Genomic DNA, 18,178 nt, shown 5'->3' on the forward strand with positions numbered 1-18,178 from the left:
AGTATTGCACTCAAATTTCTGCTTAACCCAGCTAAGGGAAATTAGAAAGCTTCTTGTTGATGCCATAGAGCTGTAGTGCAACCTTGGAGCATATTCCTCACGACAAACTGAAAACTGGGCTCTGAAGTGCTGTGCACTTCTGCTATGGATGGAAGCATCACTATGTCCCTCCAAATTCTCAGTGCATAGTCCTTCAGTGTTTGTGATATGCTGAAGCTGCTGAACAAAGCGTGTGCCTTAGGCTGTAGGTCAGGTGCACGTAGCTGGGGAGTCGCATCTCGGGCTGGATCTGAAAGTACAGCACTGGCAGCACACTTGGCTTCTGCTTGCCTTTTGTGGTGATGGGTGCTGGAAAATCCCTTGGACTAGACACTGTGGGATTGCTGTACAGCCTGCTGTTGTTCCTACAGGCTTCTGGAGGAAGGAAATATAGAAGCAGCAGCATCTGAGAAACAAAGAATAGAGGAACTGCAGAGAGCTCGGAGGCGGTACATGGAAGAAAACGGCATTGAATATGTACCCAAGTTTTTTAAGTGAGTCCTTTCATTTCAGTAGTAAGTCTCTGTTTTCCAGTGTGTAACTGGATGAAGTACTACAAGAATTACCGCCAGCACAGAGTGAGAATCATGAAAGTTTTAAGAAAGATAATAAGATATCTCACACCTGCTTCTCTGAAGCAATTTTTACACAGTTAAGATTGATAATTGAATGATCATTTTCTCATAATGGGCCTCAGCTATATATGCCTTCCTACTGAAGTATAATATTAGGATGTAAGATTTAATGAGGGACATTTTAAAGTCATTGCCTAGACAAGTAATACAGTGTGACCTGAACAGCAACATCATACAGATAGATAGATAGATAGATATCTATATAGATCTATATCTACAAGATTAAGATAAATATAAATGTGTATGTATACACTTAAAATGTATTCAGTTTTGAATGAAAGTGGTTTTTGTTGGCTGTTCTTTAATTAAGCATTCTCCTGAAACAAGGAATAGTCATGCCAAGTAGCCTCATGTCTAACATGGGGAATCAAAAGTGAAAAGACTGAATGTACTTGATGGAGCATAATATAAGCAAAATGCAGAGACAAAAAAAAAAAATGCTTAAAGGCTTACATTCTGTAAGCTGTATCTGTTGGATAATCCCCTTCACATAATCAGAATCTGTAGTGAACAAAGGGGTTTTAGGTGGCTCTAAGACCTGCTCTCACAGATCAAACAACAGATTTTCAGTCTTGGCTGTCTTCTCTTTTGATATAGGTAGAGGTTGATTTGTTTTTAAATTTCTGACTGTTCTTATGTCCTTTAGAAATACGAAATTTGATTTAATAACGGGTTAGAGCAGAGAAGTGTGGAATTTGATTTTATAATTATAATGCATAAGAGTATATCTTATATTGCATAAGAGTAATATCTAAAGTAAAAAATTATTTTATCTATCTCTCTTTTTTTTTTTTTCCTTTCTACAGAAAAGTTATTGACGCTAATCAAAGAGAAGCCTGGGTTACCAATGAAACCTACTGGGAACTGCGAAAGGATCCTGGCTTTAGTAAAGTAGACATTCCTGTACTCTGGTAAACTGAGAATGTAGGCCTAGTAAACATATCACTCTGAAGAAAAAAAATAACTATGCACAATATGTTTCTTATAGCTAAGCGTGGTTTGTGGGTCTACGGAGAAACCATATCATATGCATTTATATTCATCTTTATAATGGACTTTTGGAAGTGCATTAGACCAGGCCCCTGACCACTTCTGGATCTTTCTAATTTTGCAGCAGCCATCAAAACTCAAAAAAAAAAAAAAAAAAAGAAAAAAGAAAAAAAAAAAAGGAAACAGAAACCTTTTAAAGTTTCATACGCTGAAAATTCAGAAATCAAGAAGCAGATGAGATATCCAAAGTCACTCGGAAGAGGTGGTAAGCGCAAAACTGCAACCGGTGCTTTAAACAGACATTAAGAGTAATACAATTTAAATTAAAAAAAAAAAAAAAAAAGGAAAAAGAGAAAAAAATCCATTTTGTTTCAACTATTTTTGTTAAAAACTCTTGGGTCACAACACTTGGGTCATTTCTGGCTTCAGGTTAGTCCTTTGGTGTGATGTGCTTGGACTGGCCTTTGTCAAAAAGATGCTTTTCTGGAAGCTGTTCCCATTCATATGCCATTGTTCATGCCTTAACAAAATATGAAGATGTACATTAAGTAATTTTAAAATATCTATGCTTAGGCTTGTGTCAAGGGCAGATTTTTAAAGCTCTAGAATTTTATCACAATATAAATACTGGAAGACCTGCATTATTTGAAATCAAAAGATAACCAAACATCTAACTGTATTTCAGAGGTATGAGACCTACTGTACATGCTTTAGCTTTGGGATGCTGACTGTATAATCAAACTGAAAAGAAACTGCTAGCTGGTTGAATTTCAATTTTGGTAAATGCATATGAGTTGCTAGTCAGAAAGTTCATATTCTAAATGACTGATGCTGAGATGCAGTCATCACATTTAGTACTGCCTGGACATAGATCTCTTGGTGAATTTCATTTTCCCCTAACTGTTTATACAATTAGAAATCCCTGAAGCTTTGCAACAGTGTTAAAAGCACAGAAAGATTTCATTTGAAGGTCTCTGGCTTCTCTCCAGTAGCTGGATAGTACTGTAAATGCAACTGTTTTCTGCCACACACACTGTTTATTTTCCTGGCTCTGTTTTTTCTCCATCCACTTTTCTTGTCTGAAATTATGTTTGAGAGTATGGCAGAGGCTCCCATGTGTTATAGCTAACAACTTCTGCTTGTGTTGCCAAAACAGTTTTTATGCAAAATATACTTTACATTTTTTCATAAAGTGGTTCTATGTTTTTTGATTTAGAGAAGTCTCTTATGTGTTACTAAGCCTCAGTTAATATAAGTGGGACAAGACTTGGCACTTTCTGTTTCAAGATCTCTGAAACATTGAACAGTAGGAGGGCAGATCTTAATAAAAGAAAAGAACAGTAATTTATTAGATAAGAACTACATTCCATATGGTATGATCTAGTCTTCCATTTGTGCGTGTGTTACACATCCCACCTCTGGTGATGGGTTAGATTTCATGCACAGACTCTGTATTCCTTTCTGCCCATACATGACATACAATTTTTTTATTTAAGATTCCAGTCCTGAGACCAAAAATAGAATTACTAGATAGGTATGTGATCTGCCAGCAGAGCAGCTTGGACAGTTGTCAGTGCATTACTACACATCCCCAGCTCTCAGCCTGCTGCTTCCTTTTTCCGAGTCAGGTCCCCATGCAACTGAGATTACTTTGGTCATTTAATATTAATTTAGACCTCCCTGTTGATGGTATAGCAAAGTAACTAGCAGGGCTACTAGCTGCTAATCAGTTCCAATTTCTTCACACAGTTCTGTTATCAGAAAGAACTATGAAAACTTACAGAAAATATTAAGTAGACTTTTTATGAATTAAGAATGCTCATGAATTTTTAATAAAAATTTGGTATAAAAATCCCTGTGTAGATTAATGGGATTTCTTCCAAAGAAAATGTTAAGTTATTCAAAGAATGTTATCTTTCTCTTTCCTAGTTGAACCTAGTCTGATTTATTCTTTAGTTCTGCAGTTGTTATTATAAGAAAATGAAAGTATATCAAAGTTGGTTTTTTAAATATTTTTTGGCACAGGTCATCCTGCTTGCTTTAACAATATTACACTAGGAATCAAATTGGCCCATTGTGTGTAAAATAGCAATTAATTATTCTGTGTAATTTTCTTTAAAGCCTGCTCTATTAAACATTTGCCCATCCTTTGCTCCAGTCCTTGTGTGCAGTTCACCGTGATATGAGGAAGTATTATTTGTGTATGACTGCAGCACATCTGAGGGACAGAATTGCATGTCCTCAAATCTTTAATTTAAATACAGAAAGAAGGGAAGGTCGTTAGTTTTGCAGCATTCTGGCAGTGCTCTGTGAATGCCATTATTTGCAATGCAAACTGGAACTTGGTGGACATTAAAAATGCTGTCACTGAATTGTTTTTTACAATTGTTCATTTGACATTCATTGAAAGAAAAATAACGCTAACATTTCTAAATTCTAGAAAATCAATGAAATGTTTAATCTTTCCATTGAAGGCACTTTCTAAGCCAAGAGGATGTTAAATTAGTTACTTAGTAAGTAGAAAAGACACAAAATGATGCAACACAAGGTATTTGCAGTCTATATCAGAAATGAAAAAGTTCAAGCAGATGTACCATGAAGCAGTTTCTCATAGTGCAGAATTCTTTGTATTCTGTGTAAAATCTGTTATTGCATTTTTCCTCTAAAATTGGCAGGAATCATGGAATATTTTGTGCTGTTTCTAACGTGGATAGGTATGAGGGCTTCTATCCAGATTATAATTTTTAGTCAGCTTGGGATGTTTCACAGCATTGAGTGAGGGCATGGTGATACTCAGTTCTGCACTGCACTCCCCTCCCCTGGGCAGTGCAGGATTGAGTATCCCATGCTGCAAGGAGAGTGCACCACTGGCTGTTCTGCAGCCTGGCACTTGGTGTAAATGCCCTCTGCTTTTTGGCAGGGCTGCTGCTCAGACACCTCTTCCCCACACACAGGATTTTTCCACTCCAGGAGCAGACTTTCTCATTTCTATTGAACCTTGTGAAGTGTTTCCTGGCCCAGTCCTCAAGTTGAGCAGTGTCCTTCTAGTTGAAGCTTTGCCATCTGGCATGCCATCTCATCCTCCTATTCTGATGTCATCATCTGTGAGCTAGTTGTCAGGTGTCACCATGTCCTTGTCCAGGTCACTGGGGAGATGTTGACTGACCTGGCCACAGGACTGACCCCTGCAGGGCTGTCCTCATTGCTGGCTGCCAGCAGGGCAGAAACCACTGGTCACTGAGTGCCCCTCAAGCCTGGGATTCAAGCAGTTTTCAGCCCCACTCACTCCATTCATCCAGACAAAATTTCCTTTTGGAAGGCATGAAAAACACTACCCAACTCAGTAGATTTAATTGCTTGGTAAGTGTTGAAAATTAGTGTAAATCATTGACACATAAAACTTTTAATGTAATTTAAGAAGTTCTTTCGCTTCAAAGACATATGCTTTTCTCCTTGTTTTCTCAAACACTTATTTCTGTGTAAAAATACACAATACTGTAGTTTCACAATAATGAGCTGTACTTTCTATTATCATTTTAAAAGTGTACTTTAATTTCTTCTTTGTTCTGGTACTTTGGATATGATAAGGTAATAGTAGCCATTTTTATCAAATGCAATGTCTTACAAAGATTTAAATAGCTTCATTCTTATTTTAGATTAGTATTACCAAATGGAAGGCAGAGTTTTGGCATATTAGAAATTTTTATCTCACAGGAAAAGATGACTTGAGTTGATTTTCATGAAGTATCACTGTGATTAAAAAGTCATCTGGGCACCCATTCTAATTTTAGACCAATGTAAGTTGCATGAAATAAACTTTTTTTGTATTTGGCTTTAGAAAAACAATTTCTGCTATAATAGTCTTTTCATCATAAAAATAATGTTACCCATTTTTTTCCTCCTTTTGAACTTCGGACTCTGAATTAGCCTGTATGGCACCTGAGGGTTTTATGTGAGTAGCACATGCCAGGCATATGTCAAGTACTGCAGTATGTACACATGGCACAGTGCTGAAAGATCTTATCCTGAATTCCCTACTGAGCACTGTCAGTGCTTTATGGAAACAAACCACACAAACCTAAAGGCAAACTGGGAGCCAGCTCTGGTCCTGCCCCCGTGGGCACCTGTGAGCACCTTGCATCTGGGCCATGTCCTCTGTTCCCCATGGAGGGAATGGGATTTTCTCTCCTCTCACCAGTGGAGCCCAGCACAATTCCAGTCTTACACTGAGCTTCTCCTCAAAAAATCAGAATTTTTAGAAATGACCTGGAGGGGAGGAGAGGTTCACTTGCAATTGCACCCTAACCAAGAGGGCTGAATATATCCATTCTCTGTATTGCAAAATTTGCTCTCACTAGTAAAGGGAATGTTTGTGTGCTCTCCTTGTTTTACTGGATTTTAGACATTTTCTGGTGCAACAATAAACAATAGCTATTTTGCACGTGATGGCAGCAGTTGTAATCTGAGGAATGAACATTTTTAGATGCCATTAGTAATAATGGAGCTGCATAATTAAAGCTAAGGAGAGGTTTTCAGATTAAATCCATCTGAAAGTGTATTTGTATTCATATGCTAAAATGATAGGAGTGGTTAAGCTAGAGAGTTTTGCCCACCTGGGGGAATAGGATTAATATTGACAGAAGTGTATCAGAAACACTGGAATGGCCTCACTGGTAACCTTGTGTTATACACAGACCCATGAGAAAGCTCAGGAAATTTGCTGTGTCCTACCCACTTACCTTGGCAGCTGCTGGGGCTGAAAAACACTTCCTTGTTTTTTCTTTCTGTCTGTCATTAAGTAACAGTCATCAAAACTGTGTAAAACTTAAATTTACACTTCAGTGCATATATTGATATTTTCAAGGTATATTTAGTATAAAAAGTAGTATAATTTTCTACTTCAGCATTCCTGGTTACTTTTATGGTAATTTGGATACCAGTCAGTATTTTTGTGAAGAAAGTGTGGGGTTTTTTTTCCTTTTTTTTTTTTTTAATGGAAGAATCTAGACTGTGTTAATAAAGGTATAATTATTCCTGGTGAGAGTATCTCCATAAGCTCCATTACAACAGTAACTGGCACCCAGGAGAATGCTGCAAATCTGAGTAAGGTCGGAGAAATTGCACATTTACAGCAATTTATCTTATTTTTGTATTATATATTGTAGGAATCTACTTACAAAAGCAAATACATTATTTACTCTTAAACTAGGGTATGTAAAACCTTTATTCATTTGCTTTAGTAGAAACAATGTAATTCTTTCATTAAACTGAAAAGTTTAATCTTTATAAAAAGATTTTAATACAGTTTCTTGCAAGTTTAAAAAGTAATATTGACGTACTTGTGTTTTATATACCAGCCTCCTATTTTGTCAAATTTTGTGGTACTACAAACTCACCATCTCTAATTTTTAATTTTTTTTTAACTTTCCTTGCCATCTTTGTCAAACCTCAGAAAAGAAAGGCGAGGGAGAGACAACCATGCAGAATGGTGAAACTTGTCACAGAAGCTCTGTTAGTGTGAGATGTAACTAAAGAGAAAGTTTTCTAACTTGTAGGAATTAAACTGTCAGCAGTGCTGCTGAATTCGTTTTAGGCTGGTTATCTTAATACCATTTTTCTTTCCACTGATCCATGATGGCATGAAAAAAGGGAAGATTGGAGACATTTGCTCAGAATTAATGCTGAAGGTGAAGGGAAGTTTTTACTCCTTTCATAGATAAAAAATTACTGTGGCCAGCATTTGGCTGAAGATGTCTTGGTAGCTTGGACAAGAGAGAGAGTTACATAGTCTGGATATATAATCAGCAGTGTGTAATATGTTCTTTCTGACCTGTGAATAATTCATTGAATTATGGTAAAGCTACTTATTGGTGCTCCTGGAGCAATGACTCAGATGTCTCCTGTGAAGCACTAAAATGTATTTCCATATTGACTGCTACTTTTAGTGGTCTGCATTAGTGAAAGAGGATATCTTATGCTAGTGTATGGTGTTGCTGGCCCAGAACATTAGGCATGCAAAATGGGAAGAGGTGAGGAAATTCCTTCAGAAACTCAGAAATGGGTAAATTCTCTGGGAATCAAAATTATGTGCTCTGCAAGAGCAGAACACAATGGCAAATATTCAACCAGAACTGTTCTTCACTGATCTACTTGCTTCTGGTGCCAGTCAGTGTAGCTACACATGCAACCTCTTGTTCTGAAATTGCACCTCTTTTTAGGATTGTGCTTGTGTCCCAAGGGTTGCTTTGTCACGTCCACCAAGAATAATCAGTGGTTAAGTCAGAGCTGCAAACTCAGATTTCTTGTCTTGTAGTCCTGTGCTGAACACTCTCTTTCTTTGTTAAAGTCACCTGAACAAGGAATATTATAGTAACATTAACATAGTGAATACAAGGTTAATCCTCAGTATTTTCCAGGGAAAGGAAAATTCAGGATAGCTTCTTTAACTATGTGGAAGAAATACAGATTATATCTTCTATTGTCCTTGTGTTTGCTTAATATTTTATAAAATATTTTGAGATTGGATCACAATAAATATATTACAATTATTTTATCCCCTATCTTGAAGTTGACATTGAAAATTGTCACTCCAATTTGAGGTTAGAAAACAAGTTTGATTTAGTTTTTAAAATAAGTGCTACTTGTATTCTTCAGTAGTTGAGCTACAGTATAACAAATTGAGATCACAATAAATTTTCTTTTCTGCTGAGTCTTATAGAAGACCTGACTGAGCAGAAAAATAAATGCTGATGAGTGTGTTTTGGTATGCAGGTAAAAATGCAAACTTCTACCTTAGTAAGCTTTATCTCTAATGAGGAAAGGCACTGCTCTTGTTCCTTTTTAATAATTTCTAGACTACTTACTTTCAAACATTTTTTCCACACTAAGAACTAATCCAGTGGAGTTTGATTTTTACAAAGTAAACTGTGTTTGAAATTCTGCAGACATGAAGTTGGTGTTCATGTCATGCTAAATGTCCACTTAGGGTGAACCACTAAAATTTCACTCTCAGGCAAAATTATATATCAGTGGACTTTTCCAGTGGGATTCTTTTTTGTATATGGATTTGTGTCTATGCTATTTACTGTAAAATAAGTAAGAAGTCAGGTTGCCGGCGTTTGATGTCTGAAATATTTTTCTTCCCCAGAATTACATAGCAAACTACTTGTTCTTTATCTGTTACTGCTAGATTGTCTAAAGGGATACTTTATTCAGCATATGAGAAGCCATCATAAAATGAAACTACTGTGGTATCAAGAAAGATTATTATAATAGCTCTGTACTACTATGATAGCTCTGTTTGTATATTTTATTTTTTGAAACCAGTAGCAAGACTCTTCTCTGGGTCTCTACTTTTCTTCATATAATTAACTTGTGATTTATAATTTCTCAGTATTTCAACAGCAAAGAATTCCGTATTTTCTCTCACTTTTGCACAAAGCTATTATAAATTGGGAATAACTTTTTGCTGTGATTAGTATGAAATGTTGTAATGTTAGTATTTTTACCTTGCTCATAGTCTGAAAATACCATTAGAAGGGTAAGGTTTAGATTAGTTATTATTTTTATACTGCCTTACTGAGCTTCTTTGCTTGTAACAACCTTTCAGGTGGTAGATTGCCCTGTGCCAATTCTTTCACAAGCCAAAATGTCAGAACCTTAAGAGCTGAAAGAGCATTCTTTGCTGATTGCCTGTATCTATGTGCTCATTCTGAAAAAAAAACTAAGCAAAACAAACCATACCTATTGATTCCTTGTACACCTCTCTGGGTAGCTTACCTGTAAAAGGAGATCCTCAGAGTCTTTCTACTGTGATTATGCTATTATGTCAGGTACAAAGTCAAGGAGAAACTTGCTTTGTGGTTTTAAAGATGAATTTAAAGGCAAAAGTTGCTTTTTAGAAGTATACAGAGCCAGTGCTACTTTTGAGTAGTGGGTAGATAGTGTCTGTTTTAAAGGGAAATAACAGACTGTTGTGAGAAAGGGTCTGAGTTTTAAGATGCACCAGATAATTTTTTTCTGTTATTTGAAAGCAAGAGAAGAAATTTACTTAAGGGAAAGAAAGGCAGTGAGAAGCATTTATGTACCTATTTACCCAAATGTAGCAGAATGCATTGTTCTTTGAGTACTTCAGTATTAAACCTCACATGCAGCACTCCCAATTTTGTACTCAAAAGTTTGCAGTGGACTTCCATAATGAGATGACAAAAAATTGGATACTGGAAAAAAAAGCAGTACCATAATTTCTAAATAACTCTAAGTAATAGAAAATTAATTTGCAGATATTTGTAGTTAAAATTATATAAGCTACTTATAGTATAGCAATTTTTAAAAGCATAAGTTTGGTCCTTTGTAGTACATTCAGTAATTTAACATTAAAAAAATATTGTTAATTGTTCTTGATTGATTTCCTGCAAATGTATTCATCTGTTTTTGACTATTTACAAGTTTGGGTGAAGAATCATGACGATTCTTTACATCTTACTAATTCTAATTCCAAATATGAGCTGATTATGCCTGGAAAGGAATTTTATTGCTTATGATTAGTAAACATCAGGAGCTGAGGAGCAATACAAAAAGGATATAATTTGCATATTCCAAATCTATAGACTTTTATTTCACTGCAGGAGTTAATCAGCAATGCACATCAGATTTTTTTCCTGCTCCATCTGCTTGGACTCTGACAGGCATCAATGTGTACTTAGCATTAACATTGCAAACAGTTCTCATTCACATCAGTTTAAAAGATGTAGATGCTTAAGTTCAAATAAAAACACTCCACAGTGACGTTCCTAAGAAAACAATGTACTGACTTACCTGGTTAGCCCAGCTTTTGTAGCACTTGATTTCTAATTCCTCCATGCTTAACCAAATGAGCCCCCACGCAGAGGCTGAGCTGCTGTTGGTACTCCGTTCCCCTTGAACCCAGTGAGCTTCCAGGTGAGTGGATGATCTAGCTGCCCAAATCTATTTCAGCTGGAGGCCTAATGTGCAGTCAAGCCTAGGTATTGAACTAGTTGCCCTTAAGCTTAATTTTGAACATGTGCACCATGTTGTGGAAGATAAAATGTTTGAAATGCAGTTGGTTTGACTGCTTGCCACTCCGAGCAATATATTTGACTTTCCTTTGACTCTCTTGCATTTTGGAATCTTATTCTGGAGCTTGTAGTTTTTAAAAACAAGTTAACTTCACGTCTCTGCAAAGCTCAATTAGATATGACATTTGGAATAAAGAACAGTACATTAAAACAATAACAATTCATCATATTATGTCTCATTCTGGCAAGCTCAATTGTAAGAATATTTGCAATCCCTCTTCCTGTTTCCCTATACTTTCCCCAGGATGGTGCCAGCCCAGAGCTGGGAGTTGTTAGTACTGTATGCCAGTCAAAAAAAAAGGAGTCTAATCTTTCTGATTTGTGGAGCAGGGGGTGGCAGCCAAAGAGCACGCTCTTGATCTTAGCCCAGAAAAGGATGAATGTGAGAAAGTGCCTCTCTCTGTCTGTCTAGGCTTTAGCACATACATAGAATTGCTTTCTTTTGGTGTTTTGAGTTCTCTGGCTACTTCTGAGATTAAACCTAGCCAGAAAAGGGCAGTAATAAAACAGTTTTAAGTTTCCATGTAATGCAGCTGCAACGCTTATTCTGTGTCTTTGCACTCGTAAGTTGGTTTTGAACGTACTGTTGTAGTAATCCAGAGAGCAGATGAGGCCTCACACTGACTACCTCTCATGCAATAAAACCCAGGCTCATTCAGTAGTTAATATTGATTACAGTTGAGCATCTTTTGGCCACATCATTCAGGGAGGTGGTAGTGGGGGGAAGAGTAAACAAGAAATAATAACAAAGACTTTATTCCAGTGATGTGTGTGGTATACACGATACCCATAATACCAACTCCAACTGAAGGAGGTCCTACAGCTTCTGGTAGGAAATAAAAAGTGAATTTGGCTATGCTGTAGTTTTTGTTGTGCTCTAAAATGTAACAAAAGATGTCATCTGTTTCCTTCAGGCTAAGTCAGATTTTCCAGGATATTGTGTCCAAAACATACACACAATTCTAATTTTTGAGGAAACATGATGCTCTTTTTACCTGTTGCAATGTAATTGGATAATGCATGTACAAATGACTTGTGTAGCCTGCCAATGAATGTTGCTAATGCCTTACCAAAAAAAAAAAAAAAAAAAGATAAAGCATATTTTTTGTATTTTTCTTTTCCTCAGAGGCAAATCCAAACAATGCTAGATTTGGGAAACTGTTTACTGAAAAGCATTTTCTAATAGATCTCTGAAGAAGTGCAATTGTATAATTACTATTGTTCAGTGCATACAGTACATTGTCTCCATCACTCTGTACACTGCTGCTATTAGTGCTTGTTCTAATAAATCTCAATGTACACTGTTTAAACTGCTGTCATCTGTGTTCTGGTTTATTAATACAAGAAACACTTGAGGCAATGGTTCTTTAATAAGCTATTTGTAACTAGTTAGATCAATTAACTATTAATAATAAAATTCCTAATATATGTTTTACAGATTAATTTTGAAGAGGTGGGTGATAGCGGTAGCAAAAGCACATAAATGCTGGCTTTTCCTTTCTAACCTTTTTTCACTGCAGGAATATTTTTATAAATTTTTTCCCATGTTATTCTCTATGCAGTTTCTTTACATCTGTCAGGAACTACCAAATGCAGTCTCAAAGAATGCAATTTTCTTTTTGGCAGTTCCTAGTTATATCTTCATATTGCAGTTGATAAGAGCCCTTTTCTTCTTTTTTTTTTCACTCCAGCTTTTTCTTTGTGATTAAAGGGAGCTTGCAGTATGCTTCTCAAGTTTTGAGAGAGGGTGTAGAAAAAATTGTTCCTGATGTTCTCTAATAGAAAAAAATGGAAATGAAAGAAAAAAAATAATTACTTGACACCCACCCTTTCTGGCCTCTTGGAAAAATAACAGTATGTGGGATTTTGAGTTTTTCCATTATGTGTTATTGTCGGCTGTTCAGCCCTTAAGATGAAAGCATAATGAAAAATAAGAATTTGGTTGGGAGGAGAAATTAAGGTTTTTGTTATTTCTTGGCATTGTAAAAAGAACAAGTGTTCAAACAGTCTGGAATGCTGCCTGAGTGGAAGCAATTGCAAAGGAAGGGAAAAGGCTTTTCTTCATGAAGGGCAGCGCTTTCTGTCTTGTGTCAGAGCTCACATCTTGCCCAAACCTCTGCTCTGTGGGAAGGGGCACACTAGGAGCTTTTTCCCTGTTCAACCACTCCACGAGGGAAACTCAGCTCTGCTTTCACCTTTGTCCAGCTGAGATTGGTCCTTTATCTCTGAATGCTTTGGATGTGACTGTGACTCAGCAGAATTACTGTGCATGAGTGAAGTGTGAAAGGTTTTATGTCATTACTTAAATGGTAGAAAAATCAACGTAGCAAACCTTTGGGAATAGAGCACCAGAGGCCTGAGAGGCAGCACAAGCAACCTGACACCTAATTTAGCATCAAAACTATTACTTTAGGTATGGAAGTAAATTACATGTTTGGATTTAATCTAGGCAGGAGACAGGTGATGCTTCTCCATAACCACAAACATGTAGGCACTGTGGTGTGGTGAAGTGAGACAGTGTGGGAAGCTATTGACAGGATTTCATCCTGACTCAGCTAAAGGAGTTGCCCACAGAAAGCTGTTCCAAGTTCCACTGCTGGTACAAAAATCTGTTCTGATATGATGATACATTGCATTTTTGCACAGCAACATATCAAGCTGCGTGGTTCTTCAAGTCCTCATGATCTTACTAAATATTTAAGTTGGTCTAAGTGTTAAAAAAACACTGCACTTCAATATGGACAACTATTTTTCAGGTAAGTAATTATTACTAAGTCAGGTTAAAAGAAATTAAACTAAGATATCCTTCAAACCCAGAGTACCAGGGGCTAGCTGAGAAGGTACTCTATTTTGATTGAGTAGTGAGTCTAATTTTACTCAAGGGCAGCAAATAAAATGTCTTCTATTTAGACTGTCATTTTTATTTCTGAGAGCTACATCTAAGATATACTAACTTAGAGTAGATAAAGAGACAGGTTAGGTTGTATATCCCAGATCTATATCCCAAGCACATATTGATAGTAATATATTAAACAATAATAAAAAAAAAGGTATGCATAAATGCATGTTACCGACATGAATCTGTTGTGAAGATGCTTTTTGCCTGTGATGAGACTACATTAGATGATGTTTGTAGTTACAAGGATAAGTTCCAAAACAAAACCAAATATGTAGTTGCTTTTCTCACTGACGAGTGTCTGACTACATTTCCTTTGGTAAAGAAAAGAAACTAATTACTAGCTCAAATTTCACAACCACCCTAGGCTTCTTGAGCAGGTTTTTTGACAAGTCAGTGGAGAAAAAAATTGTAATTAAACATTCTCAAAAGGTTACTTGTTGGACTGTAGGTGGACTATAAATTCTGGTAAGGATGTTGGGTTATTTCTTTCAACTGATAAAATTTAAGGTGTTAATTGTCTTTGAAGTTCCTCTTTAAGTAAGTTATTTCTGAGGGCCTTGCATTACTTTTAGCAGTCAAATATTGAAGAGCAGAAGAGCACATCCATTCTTCAGTTCTAGTTCAAGAGCTGACTTCATGTAAATGCTGATCAGCTGACCTAGAATAACAGTATCAGGCTACTTTTCATCTTTGGCCAAAAAAAATTGTCATCTGTCTGTTGAAATGTTTAGTATCTGGAAACTGCTCAGGTCTATTACTTTTTGCCTTACAGGTGTGGAAAAAAATGAATTAGGAAACTAGATGAAGATATATTCTTGTCTTGAAAGCATGAAAAGGAACAGGCTGAATAAACATTCAGAGGTGATTATGAGAGCGGATGCTGAATTCTTGCATGCCCTATAAACACTGATTTAATCTTGTCTGTTTATAAATACTCTGTATCCAAAGATCTAAGAGTGCTTTGTAATAGTAATAATCAGCTCTTGCAGTATCCTTCCCTGAGAAATGACTCTGTAGCACAATCACATGCAGTAAGTTTCAAAGATAGAGGTTAACTGCCCAGTATCACAGAACAGCTAGTGTCAATGCCAAAAATAAAAGCAGTCCTGCTGCTCAGTTCAAAACATAAGGAGAAGCAGCAAGGAACAAGATGTCATTGAGGGAAATTTTATATAGATGTAACTGTACCAGCACCCATCAGACAGCTTAGCATGGACATGTGAGTTATAACATAGCAGATAAATCCTTTGTTTGGTATCTTTTCTTCAGATGTAGTGGCACAGAGAATCTGCAGTTCTACATCCTCGTACAGGTGGATGGGCAAGGCTACAGAGGTGTCCTCTCACACAGGCACACCTACTGACAGATGCTGGTCAAAAGAGATTTAGCCATTTGGGCAGCATCCTTCAAAGGAAAGAAAGCATTGAACAGTTTACTTTGGGTCACACTGGCTTGGTTTTTTTCCAGATTTGTCTTCACAAGCTAATAATGCTACATGATGAAAGTAGCTTTGTTGTATACAGTAATGTTTATGTAACAGTTGAAAGCTGGAAGATGAAGGGAGAAAAGAAATCTTAAGTGTTAACTAACAGGATAAACTGAACTGGTGTTGAAAAGATTAAACCCAAAATTTGCTCCATGTTATGCTGGTCATTTGTTTAGTATCTTCTTAATGAGCAAAAAGATGCTGTCAGTTGCCAGACTGAGAGTGGAAAGATGTGCCTGCTTCTCACAGGTGGTAAATGTAAATACAAGCATACTACCTCAGGTATCTGTCCCTGGAGGACTGCTTTGCATTCCTTTTTTAGTAAAGGCTTCCCAGTTAACACATCCATCTCTCTACTGAAAATATTGCCATTCATAGTGGGGCAATTAGAAAGAAAAAAAAGCTGGGATATTTAATGCCCTCTAAAGATAGACACATGAAACATAGATTAAGTAATCTGTATGTCCGTGAACAAAGGTCTGGAACCTGAAGGTAAGTCTGTGGAAGAGCATGTAAAACAATCACCAGAATTTGTATTCCAGGAGCTCTGAAGTTGTTGTGTAAGTCATGGTATTAAACTGGCTGCTTTTGCTCGTACATGAGAATTTCTAGATAAATGCCATCTCAAAAACAAAAACAAACAACCCACAAAAAACAAAAAAAACCCCACAAAAAAACCAAAACCAAAAATAACAAAAAAAAAGAAGTTAAGTGCTGTTAAACCCACTCAGGTTGTTGGAGAAACCCAAAAAGTGTCTATGTAATTAGAGCCATATTTTGCCCCATAAAATGTTATATTTGTTACCTCCTGAAATATAACAGTGTCAGTATCACTCCAATCCTGTGTTTCTAGGGAAATACTCATGCCATATGCTGGAGAGTTACAGAACTTTGTATTTTTTTCTGTAGCATTTTCTTTTGCTGTTTTTTATATGTTAAATTCTTGCACTTGTTCTTCTGCAGAGATCTGCAGGTAAACGTAACACAGTTCAAATGCACTCCAAGTGTTCATGATACACTCCTGCTCAGTTGTCAGGAGATCTGGCAACTGATGGCATCCTTTTGTACACTAAGAAGATATTAGACAAATTACCAGCATAATTTGGTGTAGATTGTGGGTTTAATCCTTTCAAGTGAGACATTAACTAAGTTTATCCAATCAGTTAACACTTAAGATTTCTTTTCTCCCTTCAACTGACTGCTTAATCATGCTAATCTTATGATATGGTTGACTGTGACAAGAAATAAATTAAAGTCAGATCAGTTCAAGTAGATTACAAGTGGTTTAAGATTTCTGGATTGAAAATAAAGAAATAATTCCACATTTGCAGTTCCTTGGACAAATTTCTAGTTTGCTCTACCTTAGATCACATTATAAATGCCCCTTTAGGCACTCTATAATTACAGGTGACTGACATTCCTGCAAGGGATAATGTAGGATAGCTATTTAATATTAAACCAAAAATCATTATGGGATTATCTTTTAACTACACAAAACCTTCTGCATCGTCCAACACCATGCAGAGAGCAGGACTGTCCTCTAGGTTTTACTCTTAAAAAAATCTCCATGTTTTTATAAATATGATGTGAGAAAAAAATACAGTATTTAGGCATAAAATATTCTCAACTCCATGTAGCTAATACTTGCTGTGTTACTACTTCATGGCTAACACCCCCCCTGATAAAACAGAACTCATCTTGTGTAGGAAATATCCTCTCTTGCTCTTCCCTTCAGGGCAAGGTAATCAGGCTGGAAAAGTCCCCTTGCTCTTCTGGGGGGCTGTGCAGAGGGGAGCCTGTCAGTGCCCTGGCATGGCTCTCTGCTGAGGGGAATGGAACATTTCAGCCCAGATCCTCCCCAGGGAGCAAATGTGAGCAAGGATTTTCATCTGCACAATTTGGCAAGATAAGGAAAGATTTTTTTTATTCCAGTGGTGACTCAGGCCTAACTTATGCGCCTGGAAATTAAATGTTTTTCGTTATTGGGTTGCCCAAAATGAGAGCACGCCAGAACTGTAGAAATGCTGGAAGTTCATGAAGTACCCTGGTGTGCCAAGTACAAAAGTGTCTAGAGCTGGAGGAGCAGGGAAATACCTTAAACACCCTGTGTTTCTTCACTTGGATGTGCAAAATTGGTGAATGTTTTCAGATCATGGCAATGTTCCTGTACTCGGACTCCTGTCCTCTGATCTGTGGCATGAGGACAGCACAAACATCTGCTGAAGCATTTATGATGGATTATAGGGTGTTAGAGTAGCAGGAATAGCACGTAAACATATCAAATGAAACTATTCATTATCAAAATTAGAGCTAGATCAGACTGAGTATGATCTATGACCACATACTGAGTAAGAAAAATACAAATGCATGTTGAATAAACAGTGCCAGCTGGTCTTAACAATTTGTAGAAAAATAGTATCCTGTCAAACATATATATACAGGATTAATCTAAACCAAGGATCAACAGGCAATTTTCATTTTAAACTTCCCTTAGACGTTTCTTCCCTTTGAAAGCTTTTCAGTTCTGTTAATGTGTTTTGATTGAGTAAATATGTACAGGGTTTTTCAGACAGTGTAGTATGAATTAGAGCCAGAATTAATCGCAGCCTTTCCCATGCTTTCAATTCAAAGTCTGTGTATAACCTGACTTGATTTTTCAGCACCCTCTAGAGTAAGCAGAACGATCCAGCAGCCTTTCCTTTCATCTTGGATAGCTGAAGTAATGCCATCCTCTTTTTGCCATTTTGTTGGATTTTCTGATACTCTGAACCTTTAAAAATATCATGGAAGTATTGAAACATGATAAATTATTAAATAAGTGTTCATATTATAAAAAAAGTCCCTATGATACTTTCACACAAAAACCTTACTTCAGAAAAAAAGCCAGTGGAACCAATTGTTAACCTGGCAGCCAGGGGCAATATTGCTGCTGAAGGGTAACTTTCCAAGCCTGTGGCTGATGCCTTACCTACTGTAACTGCAAAGGGAGTCTCTGGAAGAAGACCTGCAAGGTTTAGCCAGTTCTGTGTTC

The 18,178-nt window shown here is 36.7% G+C and overlaps 1 protein-coding gene across 3 annotated transcripts in view; it reads left to right on the plus strand.

Annotated features, from left to right (window-relative positions):
* OSBPL6 (oxysterol binding protein like 6) overlaps positions 1–12,064 on the plus strand; it is a 95,008-nt gene extending 82,944 nt beyond the window's left edge. For all 3 annotated transcript variants that reach the window (XM_084209605.1, XM_084209607.1, XM_084209606.1), the window contains 2 exons: positions 411–533; positions 1,481–12,064. In XM_084209605.1, coding sequence (XP_084065731.1) covers positions 411–533; positions 1,481–1,589 — 232 coding nt within the window. In that variant the 3' untranslated portion in view covers positions 1,590–12,064. The remainder of the gene's footprint in view (positions 1–410; positions 534–1,480) is intronic.
* The last annotated feature ends 6,114 nt before the right edge of the window (positions 12,065–18,178 follow it).

This window comes from Fringilla coelebs (assembly GCF_963513975.1).
Source record: "Fringilla coelebs genome assembly, chromosome: 7".
In the NCBI taxonomy this organism is placed as follows: Eukaryota; Metazoa; Chordata; class Aves; order Passeriformes; family Fringillidae; genus Fringilla; species Fringilla coelebs.